Below are 17,769 nucleotides of genomic sequence, written 5' to 3' on the forward strand. Positions count from 1 at the left end.
GACATGAAGCGTTCAACACATGGCTTCCATTTCAAACCTCATCTTCCCTGACTGATCAACAAACACCCGCTGTGTAGCTGAAAGGCTACCATTTCCACGACAATCATGGCTCATCCATACCTCGACTATGAGGTCCATTCCAACTACATCAACGTCGGCGCCGGCGACGGCTGCATTCACTTCTTGATGAACAAGAAGAAAATTGAAAGGGCAATAATAATCGATGGCGGTGACGACGACGCAAAACAAGCCACCTTCCAATCTTTCAAAGCGTTGAGGGACGCCTATAAGAAGCTGGACCCAAGCAATGCAGACTTCAAGCTCGATACCATCGTCATCACGCACTGGGATGGTGACCATTATCGTGCCTTGACCAGCGTCTTATATGATGATTTCGTGGACCACAACGAGGAGTCGACACTGATTGGCGAAAATGCCGTCTTCTATTGTCCCTGGACAGCCATGGGCAAGATTCAGAATACAAGATGGAGGGTCGATAACGAGACTCTTTATTTCCTTGTCGGTTCCATCTGGCATGAGATATGCCCTGCCGTCACAAGCACAAACTGTCTCGGATATGACCTCTTCACCAATAAGCCCGTGTACGGTAAGCCATCAAAGAAGTGGACGAGTATTGCGTCCCTCACAGATGTGTACAAATTGAGTACCCTCAAGAAGCTCGAGAGGCCCATATTCCTTGTTGTCGGGGTTGACGACTACTTCATTAACGAGAGCCCTTGGACTGCGCCTGTCAAGAGCTGGATAGCTGCTAACAAAGGAGCGCGTGTGATTAACGGGGCGTCACTGATGGCCACGGTCATCTGGCCGAGCGCCATAGGCGAGTATCGTGTGTCTCTCTATACCGGCGGTGATGCTGAAGAAGCGTGCGAGAGGTGCCTCCTGGAGTGGATGGAAAGGGGTCGCAACCTGCTAAAGAAGGAGGTTCGGCTTGATGTGGTCAAGATGGGCCATCATGGCTCTCACTTTGCGCTCCCGGAGAACATAGTCAAGTTCCAGAACAAGGCCTTCGTTGTATCAGCTGGCTCAAGGCATGGACATCCCAGTAAGCCTATCTTTCCTTTGTTGACTTGCACGCCTTCTTGTTGAGCTGAGCTCAAGGGCATTGCGTTTGGGGTTACTCAAGGTTACTATATGTAGCCACCCAACACGACATTCTAGATGCGCGCACTAACGAAGGCGTTCTATCTTCCAGGCTATTCTGTGCTCTTTTACCTTCTCGGTATTGCCGACATGATGAAGAAGGCCGACAAGGCCACAAAGCTCAGCCCGTTTCGAATTTACGGCACAAGGAAGCCTTACTGGATGGACATGGGCGCCGACGAGTTGAGCAGAGTTCATTTGAATGTCAACACCATCTTGAGCTATACCGGCGGTACAGCCGTCGTGTGGAACTCCATGCTAGATGTTCTCAAGTTCACAAAGAACGGTCAAGGTGATCAGGCGGCGCTCCGGGAGGAACTCAACAAGATGCTCCAAAATGCCGTGGGTGAAAGCATGCGGCATATGAAGAACCTCTTCTGGCTCAAGAATGCGGGAGATCTCAGTGGGCTGGCAACTATTGCAGACGGAGATACGATTCTCAACCAATACAAGGGCTGGAAACCGCCGAAGAAAAGCGTCATTCTCGACCCCGAGGGAGAATACGCTGAGGCTGTGAATGCTGCGCAGCAAAGGATACAACAGCAGTGGGCGGAGCATAAATGCGAACCCGGTTCTGGAGATGCAGACATCCGCTTTGTGGCGATCAAGGCTACAAGCTATGGTGTTGAGTGCAAAACCGTCGAGCGAAAAGCCAAGGCAATCTGGGATGGCGTTGTCAAAACCGCAGCTAGATCTGGCGCTTCCTCCCTGCCACTGGCAGCTGATGCTCACAAATTCGGAGGCAACCAGAAAGTTTTCATCAAGAACAAGTTTCTCGGCCTTGTGTCTGCTACGGCAGTTACTGATGATGTGATTGAAGAGTGGACTCATGGACTTCTCTTTAACGACATCAAGAAAGCCCAGGACCAACCTGGCAGCAATTTCCCCAAGACAGGCCGCTTTGACCGGCATGAGCTACTGGGCAACTCCTCGGATGTAGCACTCTGGCTGAACCAGTGTTTTCCCAATGCTGTCACATTGAAAGTCAGCGGATCAACTGATGAGGCTGAGAAGATAGTCCTGGATATGATGGACATCCTCATCTCCCCAAGGTTTCAGGGTACAGGCACGCCTTCTTCCGAGCCAATACATCTCGCCTTCACGACGGATCAACAGATGCGAAGCATCCAGTTTGGCCAAGTAGCCACCTCCCTGCCACAGACGATCCACGGATATGATAGACGTCTACAGGGTTTTCTTTTCGCCTTGGACAATGCCCAGACGAGCGGCAACATGACTCTAGCGCAGTTTTCGGAGCTCATCAACTTTCCTCTCCCTCCTCTCGTGAAGGGCATTCTTTCTATGGTCAAGCTTCGTCCCGCACCTGCGCGTTCAGCCTCTGGAACAGAGGAATACGGTGGGCCCGACTGTCGCTCCGGCATATGGTTCATGCCATGTCACGATCTACGAGTCATCTTCCGGATGGCCATGGAGCTGGATCATGGTGAGAGTTCCGAAGTGAGCGCTTCTGCGAGTACTTCTGCCGTTGAGAAACTATTGGAAGAGAGTGGGTTCGCATGCACCGTCTCAGATGTCCTCATCACCGGCACAAGTGTGTCTGAAGCTCTGTTGGCTGAGCACAAGAGGACGCGATCAGTTCTCGGCTTCCAGGCAAAGTTGACAATCAACACGAGCAAACAAGTCTCGGCCTCCCAAACTCCGCTCAGTGGAGTTTCCGTCGCTGCGGGCATCACTTTTACGGACCGCGGCTTTGAGGTCAAGCTTGTTATGCATGATAAGACATTCGATATATTGTCAGCATTGCTTCAGTGGTGTCAGAGTCTTATTACTCAGGGATCTGATGACCACAATGACGTGTCGTCCTTTGACACAGCGACAGACGATATCGTGAGCTCAGTGAAAGACGCCTTTGACACGATCTTCAAACATGTCAACATTCGCAGCGTCGTCATCGGTTTCGAAGGCGAATCTGATGCTGGGACTTCATCGCCAGGTCGCATGCCTAAGCCCTCTTACTTTACCATCAACATCGAAACCACGTTTCTTCAGAACGACAAGGTGCCATTTCTGACCTCTTTGAGCTGGTCTCAAGGGGTATACTCTCTTTCGTGCAAACTTTGGCATCATTCCTCTACTTTCGACGTAGGTGGAACTCCGCTCGCAATCCAGCCTTACAGCGACTTGGGCAATTTGTCGGACATCAACCCAATGACCAAGGGCTGCATTGGTTCGCTGTCAATAAAAGATCTTATCGGTAAGCCTGACCTCGTGCTCCCAAGTGGCATTCCCTCCACTGTTAGCGAGGCTCGCCTCGATATGAGTTTTGGCGGTGGGCGAAAGACGATTTTTCTCGAAGGGGCTGTCGAATGTCTGCCTGAGATCCCTGAAAGGGGCAGTCTTCCTCCGGTATTTCGCTTCAGTCAGCTTCATGCTGCTCTAAATATGACTTTTGCTTCCGGCGGAACCGACTTTGACCTTGCGTTCGATGCCGTGACCGAGGTTCGACTGCCCAAGAATTACAAACCAGATGAGTCTCATGGGGCTGTGGACGATGTCATTGCCATTGAGACCAGGGTTGAGTACAACAAGGAGCGCTCGGATTCGTCGTGGACTATAGCTGGAAAGGTCAAGAATCTCAAGATGGCACACCTTTACGATTTGTTTGCAGCTGATGGTTCCAATGACGCCATCAGAGATCTCATGGGCGGAATACACCTTGACTACGTATTCATCAGCTATGAATATCACAAAGAGTATCCGGGCAAGTTCGAGCTTGACGGCATCATAGTTCTTGGCAGCCCAAACAATGGTCTTGAGTTGAAGCTCGAATACACACACATCGGCAAGTCTCAGAAAGGCGAAGAGCAAGAAGACAGCAGATGGTTCTTCAGAGCTGGTGCCATGGCTGCTATGGACAAAGAAGGCCCTACTCCCAAAGATAGGACGTTCAAGATTGCCACACTTCTCGAGGGTCTGGTGGACGATGTCGATGACCTTCCGGAAATTGTACACAGCATGGAAATCCCCTTGTCGGCCTTGGAAGCCAATCTTGCCTGCAGCCGCGTTCCTGGAGCAGAAAAGGGCGAAAACCACGCCGTATTCGCGCTTACAATCACTGTAACTACACAGAGTGGCAAGTTTGCTGTCACTCTGGCGCAGATTCGCTCATTTGGTGGAAACAAGAACAAAGACGAATCGAAGCCTTTGCCAGGAAGGCTCCTCCGCTTCTCCTTGTCCAACTTGAACAGTATCCAGGTACCGGTAGTTGGCAACGGTAAGCCGCCGTTCGATCAGGTCGGAGTCGTGTGGACGAATCGCGACATAACGCCCGCTGAGATTGCAGTACTCAACGAGCAGGTGTTTACAAATGACCCGTTGCTGGTGAAGACGCCTGCCGGTGACGCCGGAGCAGATGCTGGTGACAAAGGTCTCCTTCTTAAGGGCTTTCACTTCCAAGTTGCGCTGCTCGAAGGATCCCGTCCGAACCTGATTTTGGACCATGTTGTTGGCGGCAAGGTAAAAGAACCCAAGAAGAACATGGCTCTTACCGCTGTCGGAGAAGCAGCCGCGGCTCCCTCGAGCAAGGACAAAACAGTTGCTCCCATGGCCAAGACCTTTGGTCCTCTCACGGTTCGCAATATCGGGCTTTCTGTGTCAGGGAAGAGATACAGCACAATCAGTCTGTTCCTGGATGCCACCGTTCAACTTGGGCCACTCTCGTTCGCCTTGCTGGGGTTCACCATCACCCTTGACCTCAGCGTTCTCACCAACCCAGATAAACTGGCCTCAATCATCACAAAGGTCGGCATCCATGGCATGGCTGTCGCATATGACAGACCGCCCACCAGAATTGCGGGTATGGTGAGTGAGTTTGACGATCCGGGCATCTCCAAAGGCTTCCAAGGCGCCATTGCCGTCAGCCTCAGCACATGGTCAGCTCTAGCCGGCGGCAGATACGAGGAGTTATACCCGAAATTCACCACCAAATCCTTTTCTCTCTTTGGCATGGTTCAAGGACCAATTGCTGAATTTGGTGCTGCCGAAATCAACGGCTTGACCGGCGGCTTTGGATATAATTCGCGGCTCCAGATACCTGCAGATGCGTCTGGAGTTGCCAACTTTCCGTTCATTGCCCTCAACAGGAGCGGCTCTCAAGGAGGCTCAGCGATGGAGCAGATGAATCTCATCTTGGACGGAGGAGCCAGAAACGTCATTTCGCCTGCCAGGGAAGCGATGTGGTTTGTAGCTGGCATAGGCATCAAAGCATTCCAGACATTTGAGGGGCAGGCAATCTTCGCCTTGACACTCGACGAACATCCCAAATTTGCTGTCCTAGCTACCGCTACAGCCGTCTTCCCAAAGCCCCCTAAAGGGATCTCGTCCTCGGATGATCCCTTTAAAGGCGCGTTTGCCGTTGTTGACATCGCTATGTCATGTGTCATCGACCCCTTTCATGGAACCGTTATCGCGACCGGCGAACTAACGCCCATATCCTTCGTCATGGACAAAGAGTGTAAGCTGACAGGCTCCTTCGCATTGGCCTACTTCCTGCCCAACTCTCCCTACGATGGCGATTTCGTCTTCTCCGTCGGCGGCTACCATCGAGACTTTGAAAAGCCATCGCACTACCCGGACGTCAAGTACCGCGTCGGCATCGCGTGGAACTTTGACAAACATTTGTCCATCAAGGGAGAGTCGTATTTCGCCATCACGCCTCATGCAGTCATGGGGGGCGGCAGACTCGACATGATTTTTGACAAAAGATTTCTGGGCGATAAGCTTTGGGTAAACATTACCTTCACAGCATACGCAGATTTCCTCATGAAGTTTCACCCGTTTTACTTCCAACTCGACGTCACCGTGGTGTTCTCGGCACGCGGATCAATCGACCTTTGGCTTTATACTCAGAATCTTGGGCCCTTGTCTCTGACTGCCAGCCTGTCATTATGGGGACCGCCATTAGCTGGCATAGCAAAGTTGAGTTTGTGGACGTACAAGATCGAGGTCGCCTTTGGCCCAAGTCTCTCCAAGCCGAGGCCCTTGAACCTGGAACAATTTGTGCGAATAGCGAAGAATCTTCCAGCCGAGGAGTCTGGCAGCGCAAAGAATGTGCCGAACCATATTGTGAGCGTAATTGCTGGCAAGGTGAAGGCAGGTGAAGGTGCAAACACGGGGCCTATCGAGATCTCTGCAGCCGGTGTTCTCGTCCAAGTGCAATCCAGAATACCTGTCCTCAGTTCTGAAATAAGCGGCTATGCAGAACCTAGAATGAGCACCGTCAAGAACAGCAAGGGTGAAGACGTTACGCCAAGAATACTTGCCAGACCAATGCTGCTGGAGCAGCCGTTCAAGCAGTCGCTTCTAAGGGTCACTTTACGACGGAGCAACAGCAGCGATACCATCGATTTGGACGCGAATCCCCTCATTCAGAGCCTACCGCCGGCACTCTGGGGAGAGAGTAAGTTGCCAATCACCATGTTTTGTTCCTTGTGTGAGGTCCTTAGCTGACAAGCTTCAGATATCGAGACACCAAATCTGGCTTCTCTCAAGGCACCGATGATTCCACATGTGGTTGGCTACACTGTGTCGCTACGTCCAAAGTCAGACCGCTCCGAGGACATCCCCGCTGTCTCGGTGACCGAGTTCAACGCGGTCGACGTTGGAAAGGACCCGGCTTATCATGTCCCGCCCATCAAGCGAGCGACGCCTTTCGAAGATGATGAAAGCTTCCGACTGGCCGGTGATGCAGCCACAAAAGTTGAGAATGATGGAGACGAGGAGGAGCTGAAGGAGAAGAAAGCTAAGAGAAGGAAGAAGAGGGATGCTTTTGCCGCGTGGGATCGATTCAAGAGGGAGTGTTCCGGCGGTGGCCTCGCAAAAGAGGTGCAGCTGGGCAAAATATTCTCAGCTACTCAGCGAGTAGCAACATAGTCATCATCAGCTGTTGAAGAATGATTCAAAACTTGTTCTACTGAATGCCGTACAGGTTTATCGCCCGAAGGTGCATACACCTAAGGCTGAATGGAACCCCTATCAATCAAGCATCCCAGAGACGTTCATCAGGCTCAGTACACATCCCCAGCCGTCATCAATAGCTTTTAAATGCGCCTCGGCTCGTGGTATCCCGAATGAAGTCTACTTGGTTCGGTCGACATCGTGACGAAAGCAGATGATTAGCATACTTCTACAGCGTGAATCCTTTGAGGGCACTAGTAGGACATCCCGTCCCCCCCTTTCCATCTTCTACCATAACTTTCAAAGGAAAAAAAGAGGCGTCCCCATTATCAAATAGACAGCCGTTAACATGAAGTTCACATGACTCTGAATAAGCCCTAGTTAATGCAGCTGCAGCTACAGCTCCTCGCGGATAGTTAAGCTTCTCCACTAAGTAGACTTGACACTATAAGACAGGATTGTGTCTCAGTTGGCGAAAGCAATACGGGTTGAGTTGGTGTGACAAGAGGTTGTAGCTCCGAACTATTCAGCTTACCTCGCTGAACTTACTTGAGCATCGGGGTAAGATGAAGCTTCCCTTATGCCCGCATCAATTCAAGTTTGCTGTCTCATACCTACTATGTAAGACCGCACTACCCGCCGGTTTCTCAATCGCAATAGTTTGTCTCCTCTCTAGTTTCAATCTGAATATGTCCTTTGGATGAAAGCCTAAAGGAAGAGTCAACAATATGCGGTATGAACTACTATGTCTCGCATCTGCATCGGCGGGGATTCTCTCCCATCTCCTCTATTTCATCCGTGGGAATAAGGCTATCCATGCTCCGCCGTGGATCCTCGTCTTCTTCTTAGTTGCGGAATGTTTTCTTTACACGCGAAGCATTCACTATCTAGGCGCTTTGCAAGGTTTCCTTACGGCCACTGTTATATCGCTCTGCTACTTCACGGCGCTCTTCACCAGCATCATCATATATCGCATCTTCTTCCATCCTCTTCGTCACTTTCCAGGACCGTTCTTTGCAAAAGTCACAAAGTTTTATTCTCCGTGGATGGCCCGGGACGGCAAACTCCACGAAAGATATGCAGAGTTCTTCGAAACGTATGGAGACATCGTTCGAGTTGGTAAGCCGCCTTCTCGATGCCATTAGAGGTTCATGAGAGCTGACTTGATCTCTTCGTATGCCGCTAGCCCCCAATGAGCTCATCGTGTTATCGACAGATGCGCAACAGAAAGTCCATAGAGCAAGCTCACGATGCTCAAAACAAGACACGGTCTATGAGGTTGTACATTATCAAGGTTACAAAAACTTGGAGACTGTGGTAGATCGCGATGAGCATCGATCGAGACGTCAAGTTTGGGACAAAGCATTCAACACAAAGGGTCGGCTGCTCCATCTTTTCACTATCGCTTCACTGCTCAATCTAACATCTTGATAGCCCTCGAGGCGTACGAGACCTATGCTCGTGAGGTCGTCTACGAATGGCTCGGCAAGATGGCGTCTCTTCAAGGCCAGCCAGTCAACACCTCGCTGTACTCCCTCCTTATCCCCTTCGAGAACATGGGTCGCATGGGCTTTTCAGACAACTTTGGCTCCATCCAAAAGGGCAAAGAGGATCCCATGCTGCATTACCTGGAGGTGACACTGGGCAGCATCGGCAAGCTCGGCGCCATGTACTGGCCCATTGCTCTGCTGAATGCCATCGGTGGTAGCAGCGACCATGTGGCGTTTCAGAAGCTCGCATGTAAGATGGTGGACAAGCGAGAAAAGGTATGTGTTGCAGGCCATAATGGTTCATACGCGACGTGATTCACTAAGGTTCTCATAGATAATGGATGAAGAAAAGGAAGACATTCTGAAGTATCTCATCCAGGATTACCGCTCAAAGGAACCCAAGGCCATGCGTGACCATATGATGATATACGCGGAAGCGCAAGCTCTCATGGTCGCCGGGACAGATACTATCGGTGCAGCGTTGGCATTCGCTTTTTACGTTTTGGCACGCGATCCTCAAGTGCAAAAGAAACTGTATGCAGAACTGGAGCCTCTGTACGGCCGCACGATGTCCGGAGAATTTGCAAACCACGACCTGGGCGAGGCAGAAGCGCCGTACCTCAACGCAATCATTAACGAGACGATGCGAATGTACAACCCTACTTGCTCAAACGGACCTCGTTCCACTCCGCCTGAAGGACTTGAGGTCGACGGAGTGTTCATTCCGGGTAAGGTTGATGTCTATGTGCCGATACATGCTATGCACCGAAGTGAGTATACCTACCTTCTATTGCAACTCTTTTGCGGTTTCTACAATCTCAGCGTATGATGGTATTTCTAACGACCTCTAGGTGCCAAGTTCTTCAGGGAACCAAACAAATTTATCCCTGAACGATGGACTACACGGCCGGAGCTGATCATTGACAAACGCGCGTATCACCCCTTCCTTCTCGGCCCTCATACTTGCGTCGGAAGAAGGATCGCGTTGATTGTCATACGCCTTGTTCTAGCTTATACAACTTGGTATTATGAGTTTGAGTTTGCTCCCGGTGAAGATGGAGTGGCGATTGACCGGGATGCAGTGAATGGGCAGATTCTGAAGGCTGGTAAACTAGAATGCGTCTTCACTCAGAGGGCTTGATGGCTGTATTATTACCCTAAAAGCCATTTGACAACTTTCAAATACAGCTGAGAAGCTATGGAGCCGAGATTCGATTGTCTACACTCGATATTGAGTGTTTCAGACAATTGTCTTCAATGAGTTTTGCCTTGGTGAGAAGCTGTATGACCATGGATGAGCATATATGGAGTAATGTCATCACAAAGGTTTTAGAGCCTGGACGGAAGCATTCTGAGAAATGATTGGTCAAATTGCTGGATTGGCAATTTCTGGATCAAGGAGCGGCTGTCGTGGCATTGTCAAAGAAAATAGCGTATGTGTGGCGTCTGGTAGTGCTGAGTTCATCAAGTCATGATCCTCAATATCGCCGAAGGATTCAGTAGCATTCACATAACCGCTATGTCCTTGAGTCCATTCTAGTGGTCAATAAGCAATGCGCCGTATGCAATAGAAGAGTTACCAAGTGTAGCAAGTTGCGAATACTAATCAGATAACTCTTTGAGAACCACCTATTTTTCTCGAAATCCTTTAATCGGTAGGCATATGCTGAGAACTGTACGGCGCTTCAGGTTCCGAAGATCCTACGGGATGAATGGCTAAATCTACATAGATTCAGATATTGATCTTCTAAGCGCCAAAGGGCTGCCTAAGCCTTCTGATACTAGCCAAACTCCTATCAAGATAGCCTACCATTGAACTTGATGCTGTGTATATATCACGCTACTGACGATGGCAACATAGAAATAAAAGCAAGTATGTCGATATTCGAGTAAACCCTTCTAACCGACATGGAGTTGCTGTGATGAAGGATCTGCTGTGCCGTGCATGAATTACAGCCACATGCTGTAGGGTACGGGCGCTTCCGAAGATATTGTGCTTCATGAGGCACTTGTAAGTGGATGAATGGTGGCACACCTTTCGGCTTGTCTATTAATCTGTCTTTATTCAGATGGTGGCTGACCCTTTTGAGGTACAAATATAAATGAGAGGTAGCGGATGCTCTGATTTCTACACATCCTGTTGCTTCCCGGCCCATCAGAGATATCACATTATGGAGTTTCAACCGAACACGATATCGGTCTAATACAGGGCAGAACGAGCTGCAAAAGCGGATTGGTAACAGGTTCATGATCTCTGTAAGCAGCTAATGAAACACAATTGACGCGAATACACAATGGATACACCATATTCATCAGCTTCGTAGGCACGCTGCCAATTCGCGCTTCATGTCTATGCCCACGTCTTTGCCTGACGGGACATGCCAAGTTCATCCTGTTTCTCTAGGACACGGAGTGGCTACTCGGCAGTTCAGTACGATTTGCCTCAGCCACAGACAAGGAGGCAAAGGGTCTAGACTGGAGAGCTTTGTCAGACGCAAAGCCCGATCCGGAGGCCCGGATCTGACAGCTACCTCAACGCCGACGGTCGGAGCTCTGCATATACCTTGTCCCATAGCTTGCGATGAGAGCATCCCCAGATTAAGTATCAATCCCACGTGAAGTCGGTGATAGTAGCCGTGCCGATTATGCGACATTGATTGCAAAGCAAAGGGGGCTGGATTGCGATAGCACGGCATCTCTCGCTGAAGCCCTAGTCAGAAGTCATGATGCCGGGGATAAACAAGTCATTGTCGGCCTTCATCCATTTCATCATCATAGGGTTTGTAAGCTAGTGGACTATTCTGCTAGAGTTGAGACCTTGATAGATTGAAGACTATAAGTTGACGACCGACTGAGAGACCGGCAACTTTGAGAAGGGTAGTGCACTGATAGATGAAAGGGCAAGTTAAATCTTGACTCAACCTCAATTAATGCCAGCCGTAGTCGAGATCTCCCCGTAATAGGCGAGCTGAAGCCAGTAAAGTTGAGTCATGCTCCCGGCACAAGAGAGTCGACACGATCAGTAAGCTGGGCTGGCACAAGTGCGCGCGGCCCTGAGATACCTATTGATGGCGAAAGAAATCCACACTCGTGAGATTTTAGACGCAAGTCTAACACTGGGCGTTGATGGTGGCTCTCTCTCTAGAGGGACGCAAGACACATATAAAGCTGGCCATGGCTGACCCTTCAACAAAGTGGCTCGTTTGGGGCTTTGACAGATTTGACCATCTTCCAAAACAATTCATTGCAGCAAAAGATGGCCTCTCTGAAGAATGGAATCAAGTCGCCAATCAAGCCGGCTCCTCGTGTAGCCGGCTCAACACAAGATGTGTGGTAAGTCCCCTTCATGAGAAGGTCATCAAGCATCTACGTACAAGTGACTCATGAACCCTCAGGTCAATAATCAATGCCGCGGCAGCATCTACCGAAAAGCAGCCTGTAGTAAACATGGGACAAGGCTTCTTCGGCTACAATCCTCCCCAATTCCTGATAGACGCCGCGAAAAGCGCTGTGGAGCGCCTCGATTGCAACCAGTATGCACCTCCAAAGGGTCGTCTCCGTCTGCGACAAGCCGTTTCAAATGCGTACTCTCCTTTCTGGGGCCGGAAAATTGATCCAGAGACGGAAATTGCCATCACCACCGGCGCGAACGAAGGGTTTCTCAGCTGTTGCATGGCATTCTTGCAGCAGGATGACGAGGTTTTGCTATTGGAGCCATTTTTCGACCAGTAAGCGCACCATTCTGATGGCTTCTTAAAGTAGCCGTGTCAAGATATGTGTGGTTTTCTAATGCATCAGCTGGGTAAAAGATACATCAGCAATATCGAGATGGCCGGAGCCAAAGTCGTCTCGGTGGCGCTACAGCCACCAAAGTCAGGAATGACGAAAACGCACTCGGCGGGCGACTGGTCGCTCGACATTGAAGCTCTGAAGAGAGCCGTAACTCCTCGGACACGAATGCTTGTGCTGAACACTCCTCGTTAGTTACTTTCCTTGGTATATTTTCAGGGGCGACCTAACGTTACTGACGTTTCCTTCCGATAGACAACCCCTTGGGAAAGATCTTCAATGCAAATGAGCTGAAACAAATCGCGGAAGTGTGTGTACAGAACAACATCCTTATCATCTCCGATGAGGTCTATGATCGACTATTCTATGTTCCGTTCACTCGCATTGCGACCATGTCGCCTGAAGTTGAGCGACTCACTTTGACCCTCAGCTCGGCGGGAAAGAACTTTTATGCCACAGGTTGGAGAGTTGGTAAGTAAGACCTTACACATGCGTCCGATACTCTCTATTTCAAAGGCTGACTGAGAGAACAGGCTGGGTATTGGGACCTCCAGAGCTGATCACATACATTGTAAAGGCACATGCACGCATCTGCTATTGCTCTCCATCACCATTGCAAGAAGCGTTTGCTATTGGTACGACTACATTGCAAAACTTATCCTGCACTTTGCGTAGCATGTGCTGACGTCACTTAAGGATTCGAACAGGCTGAAGATAACGGTTTCTGGGACGAATGCATCAGGGACATGAAGTTCAAGATGGACTTTTTCAACGACATCTGGAACGAACTCGACATGCCCTACTCAGAGCCAGAAGGCGGCTACTTTGTCGTCGTCAACATGAGCAAAGTAAAGCTGCCGGAGAACTATCCCTTCCCACCCCACGTTCTTGAGCGTCCGAGGGACTTCAAGCTGGCGTGGTTCCTGATTCAAGAACTTGGCGTAGCAGCGATTCCGCCAAGCGAATTCTACTCACCACCGAATCAGCATATTGGCGAGCAGTGGATGCGATTTGCTGTGTGTAAGCCGGATTCTGTGCTTGAAGCTGCCAAGGAGAGGTTACGAGGGTTGAAAGAGTACATGTAGAAGATGATTTGCGTTGGTCGGCGTCCCGGTCCTTGGGTTTCTTAGATCTATTGAGTATACGGCTTGAATTTCTCTAGAAGTTTAACTGTGATATTTGACCCTTGTCATAATAACTTCCATCAACTTTGAAGGCTTGTCATCTCCTGCAATTCAACAGCCTCATTGCAATACATAGCAGGCATGCATGGATCCATGGGCATCCCGCTTTGGACAAGGGCCTCGAAAGTCTGCCTTTCGCGGAGAAGTTTTCTTTAAGTGTTTCTTATGAGGAAATTCTCCAGATCATGAAAAGGCGAAAGCTTCTTCGGCTCGCAGAAGTCGCCCGAACAAACGGTAACTCCGACAGAAGTATTGCGTAAACTAAAGGCTATGGAGCTCACAGCCTTGCTCTCGACTGAGCTGATTAGACCCAAGTCGACATCCAAACGGTTCTGTTTCTTCTAATGTTCGTAACAATACTGATTATTTGTCTTCAACGCCCCCCTGCTGCCATTTTTCTCCGAAGACTACCTCTCTGTTGACGAGCTGATCCAAGTCCCAGCACTTCACACTACCCCTACAGCGTAATTACTCTTCTGCTTACAGAAACCGGGTTGGGCACATCCAGGGAGCATGAGGCGGACACTAACGAGGATCTACCCGCTGTCAGGTTCGAGATGCTGACGCCGTGCATGGCCGTACCTGGCTTCCATTCTCAGATGCTCAGACGCCCGGCAGTTGACATAGGCAACTGTGACTGTTCAGACACATGTCGTCGGGGTATTCGGACGCCGCTCGTGTCTGCATCATTTGATAGATTAGACCACGATGGACGTTACCAATTCCTTCAAACCAGTAACAGTTCTCTCTTCTGTGTTGTAGTTGCACGAGCTCTCAGACATCACAACAATGGCGGATCCCAACCTCTTCCAGAATGGAGAGAGCGTATCGTTACAAGCGACACATACACGACTAATGGAGGAGCTCTGCAACTACTTTCTCTTTACGCAAAAAGCCTTGACATCCCCGAGAGTCATCGACCTGGCGAATGAAGAGGAAGTCGTGTACATGCTCAATGCTGCAAGACCAGGCACACACGCAACACCATTGGGCCAAGTCTTAGGCGACATGATCAGGATCATGTCCCACCGAATACCCATGGATCACCCGAAATTCTTTGGCTTTATCCCCTCTCCCGTTGACGAAAACTCGTATCTCGGAAACATGGTGATGGCCATGTATAATGTTGGAGCAGGAAGCTGGATCCTGGGCTCGGGAGCCTGCACGGTGCAAGATGCCCTCATCCAATGGTTCGCAGAGCAAGCCGGGCTCCCATCATCAGCCGGCGGCATCTTTGTATCTGGCGGCTCAATTGCCAACTTGACGGCAATTGTCACCGCGCGTGATGCCAAGTTGCATTTCGAGCAGAGACACAAGGCAGTCATCTACGTGTCTGAGCAAACCCATTCGTCCATCGCCAAAGGCCTGTCTATAGTGGGCTTTCACCGAAAGCAAATTCGTCGCGTCGATCACGATTTGAGTTACAGGATTAAGCCTACAAGCCTACTGCAAGAGATTGAAAGGGATAAAAAGAGCGGCTTGGTACCCTTTATGGTCGTGGCAACTTGCGGCATTACCAACACCGGAGGCATTGACGATCTGAACGCTCTGGCCGATATAGCCGAGTCCGAAAACCTGTGGTTCCATGTTGACGGAGCATATGGAGCTTCGGTGCTTCTTTCGAAATCACATAGACATTGTGCGGATGGGACCGGTCGCGCCGACAGCCTGACCTGGGACGCACACAAATGGCTCTTTCAGACTTACGACTGCGGGCTGCTTCTGGTCAGAGACAAACGCCATCTCATCGAAAGCTTTGCCACGGATGCTTCGTACATCAAGGACGCAGCAGAGGCTTCCTCAGATAGAGTCAACTTTTGGAACCGAGGGATTGAGATGACTCAACCCGCTCGAGGCATGAAGCTCTGGTTCACTCTCCAGAGATTGGGCCTCGACAAGGTAGGGGAAATGATTGATCACGGAATCGACCTCGCAGAGTTTGCGGAAGGGGTCTTGCGAGGCTTTGACAACTGGGAGATTATCTCACCAGCACAATTGGGAATTATCAATTTTCGTTACGTTCCTCCCATCTCACAGCCTTCTGACGGGAACTTTGATCCCGACGACTACTGCGACAAGGTAAATACAGAAATATCGCGGCTAGCAGTGGAGCGAGACATTGCTGCGCCGATGACGACGAGGCTCGGCAAGGTCTTGAACCTGCGAATGTGCATCATCTCTCCCCAACTGACCAGGAATGAGCTATTCGGGGTTATGCAAAGTCTAGACGCCATTGCGAAGGAAGTCTCGGCCTCTTTGCTTCACAAGAAGATGTTCAAAATGTGACCGGGGCTTGATGGGATTGACGTACGTCAAGATTTCTGCATGTTGCTCACTGCCTGGATTGGTTCCACGTTGCTTGGGTTGGCTTGATGAAGTGCAAGTTTTGGGGTTGAAGGTGGACCAAATACACAAAAGCTGTCTTTGTACACTGCTTAACCCGAATAGATCAGTAGAGGCTATACCAAGTAGACAATCAACTTGTTGAAAAGATTTATCGTGTGGTTCTTGGTCAGTCACTCAAAAACATCGAACGGCTGGTGGCTATCGTTTCTTAGATATTAGGTCCGATAACTGAAGATAATATGACTGATTATTTAGTTCTGCAAGTACTGAAATGCTTGTCCATGACTATTCTTCGCTGCTGTTCACGCTCGAAAGATTCAATATGCCCCTCCGTTCTACTATCAACTCCCTTCAATCTGTTGGCGGAGACCCAACGTACACGGTCAAAGTATCCGGATTCCCCGAAGAAACAAGCCCCGAAGCATCCTCCGTCCCAGCAGGATTCACATCGTCATACGAAAACGCATATCCCCTGCCATCAACCTGAAGCTCATGCACAAGCCGACTATAATGATGCGTCGGGCTAACTGTATAATGATGCGAAGAGTTCAAGCTAGGCTGCACATCTCCTCCCGGCAGCAGCAGCGTCGACCTGACAAACGCCGCGCAAAGACGCGGTATCACGGCAATGTGAACGTCGTTGTCGCCGTTGACGCGGCCAAAGGGACCGCTGTCACAACCCCAGATGTCGGTCGCCAGGGGACGTGAGTAGCCGCGGGTGTCATTGAGACAGCGCAGGATGTTGTTGATGACCCGACATGTAACGGGACCAGCGGGCGTCTGCGTGTCGATGGTGAGGGGCTTGTAGGAGTAGTGACGCCAGACTTTATCTATGTAGCCGTTCCAGTAGCCTTCGAAGGCGGCGTCATACAGGCGGCGGTAGTAGTTCGGGGAGAGGATGCGGATGAGGCGCCTGTTCTCGTCGACGACGCAGAGGCCAAGCCAGGGTTGACCATCGACTTTACCCTGTCTCCAAAGACCCTCACACAACGCCTGGACTGCGTCGGCGCGGAGGCCGCGTGTGACCTGAGACCTGGATGGCTTGTCTTTGGTGGAGAGGGCCATGCTGAGAATGAGGCCGACAAAGTCAACGTAGCTGATATTTGCGTAGACTGTGCCGGCTGCCGTGTACGTGAGCTCGACGAAGCCCCAGTGGAGGGAGGCGCTGGGGTCGTCCATGTTTGTCACGGAGGGCTGCACGAGGCCCTCGCCGTATCCCGTGTCCAGCATGAAGAAGCTGAGGTTCCCTTGGCAGAAGTAGACCCTCCCAGAAGAGAGCGGGATGGGAATCTTGAGGCTGAGAGATTTGCCCTTGCGCGGGAGGGGGATGGCGAGGTCGTGGTCGATCTTGACGGGTTGTCGGGAACCGTGAGAGCTGGGGTAGATGAGGCTCCCGTTGGCGGCAACGAAGACGACGGCACCCTTGGAGTCGAGACCTTGGATGTAGGCGTTGACTGGGCCAGCGTCGAAGTTGTTGACAATTTCCAGCGGGAGGGGCTCAACTCTTTCGGCTTGGAGACGGGTGAAGTTGCTGTGGTACGAGCCATTGAGCGTGTTGTCCTTTGTGACCGTAACCTTTGTTCCAGCAGATCGAGCAACCGTGAAGCCTTTGTCGGGGAGCGTGGGACCTTGGTATGCGAGAGACATGGCCAGGCCAGTCAGGAGGGCGAGGACGAGTTCGAAATACATCATGTATAGTGGTGATGCTTCGAATCAGAAGAGACAGTTGGTGATATTGGCGGGTGCAGATGTTCTTTAAGAGTGCAGAATATTGAAGATGCATATGGAGAAAGGGGCCCCAGGATGCCTTTTTATATCTGAGAATCACCAGAAATTGTTGAAGGAGCCGTGACTTGATCCGAGCCTCGTGTGCCAGTTTTTAA

General features: G+C 50.5%; 5 protein-coding genes across 5 annotated transcripts; 4 read left to right on the forward strand and 1 right to left on the reverse strand.

The window, feature by feature from the left end:
• Positions 1-105: 105 nt before the first annotated feature.
• TRIREDRAFT_109373 (uncharacterized protein) lies at positions 106-7,053 on the forward strand (the record flags this gene model as incomplete). The annotated part of the gene is made up of 3 exons (XM_006966964.1): positions 106-1,063; positions 1,214-6,580; positions 6,641-7,053. The coding sequence occupies 3 exons, from the start codon at positions 106-108 to the stop codon at positions 7,051-7,053; spliced, it is 6,738 nt and encodes a 2,245-aa protein (XP_006967026.1).
• A 752-nt stretch (positions 7,054-7,805) lies between these two features.
• TRIREDRAFT_64900 (uncharacterized protein) lies at positions 7,806-9,708 on the forward strand (the record flags this gene model as incomplete). The annotated part of the gene is made up of 5 exons (XM_006966965.1): positions 7,806-8,196; positions 8,264-8,455; positions 8,512-8,843; positions 8,902-9,337; positions 9,419-9,708. The coding sequence occupies 5 exons, from the start codon at positions 7,806-7,808 to the stop codon at positions 9,706-9,708; spliced, it is 1,641 nt and encodes a 546-aa protein (XP_006967027.1).
• A 2,115-nt stretch (positions 9,709-11,823) lies between these two features.
• Positions 11,824-13,441, forward strand: TRIREDRAFT_122820 (Aspartate/tyrosine/aromatic aminotransferase; the record flags this gene model as incomplete). Its single annotated transcript, XM_006966966.1, has 6 exons — positions 11,824-11,900; positions 11,963-12,295; positions 12,377-12,546; positions 12,612-12,827; positions 12,890-12,991; positions 13,053-13,441. 6 exons carry the CDS (start codon positions 11,824-11,826, stop codon positions 13,439-13,441), a joined length of 1,287 nt encoding a protein of 428 aa, XP_006967028.1.
• Positions 13,442-14,560: 1,119 nt separating this feature from the next.
• Positions 14,561-15,826, forward strand: TRIREDRAFT_109376 (pyridoxal-dependent decarboxylase; the record flags this gene model as incomplete). Its single annotated transcript, XM_006966967.1, has 1 exon — positions 14,561-15,826. One exon carries the CDS (start codon positions 14,561-14,563, stop codon positions 15,824-15,826), a length of 1,266 nt encoding a protein of 421 aa, XP_006967029.1.
• Positions 15,827-16,237: 411 nt separating this feature from the next.
• On the reverse strand, positions 16,238-17,533 carry TRIREDRAFT_65137 (glycoside hydrolase family 64; the record flags this gene model as incomplete). Its single annotated transcript, XM_006967062.1, has 1 exon — positions 16,238-17,533. One exon carries the CDS (start codon positions 17,531-17,533, stop codon positions 16,238-16,240), a length of 1,296 nt encoding a protein of 431 aa, XP_006967124.1.
• Positions 17,534-17,769: the final 236 nt, after the last annotated feature.

The sequence above is a fragment of the Trichoderma reesei genome (genome assembly GCF_000167675.1).
Source record: "Trichoderma reesei QM6a unplaced genomic scaffold TRIREscaffold_15, whole genome shotgun sequence".
NCBI classification, from domain to species: domain Eukaryota; kingdom Fungi; phylum Ascomycota; class Sordariomycetes; order Hypocreales; family Hypocreaceae; genus Trichoderma; species Trichoderma reesei.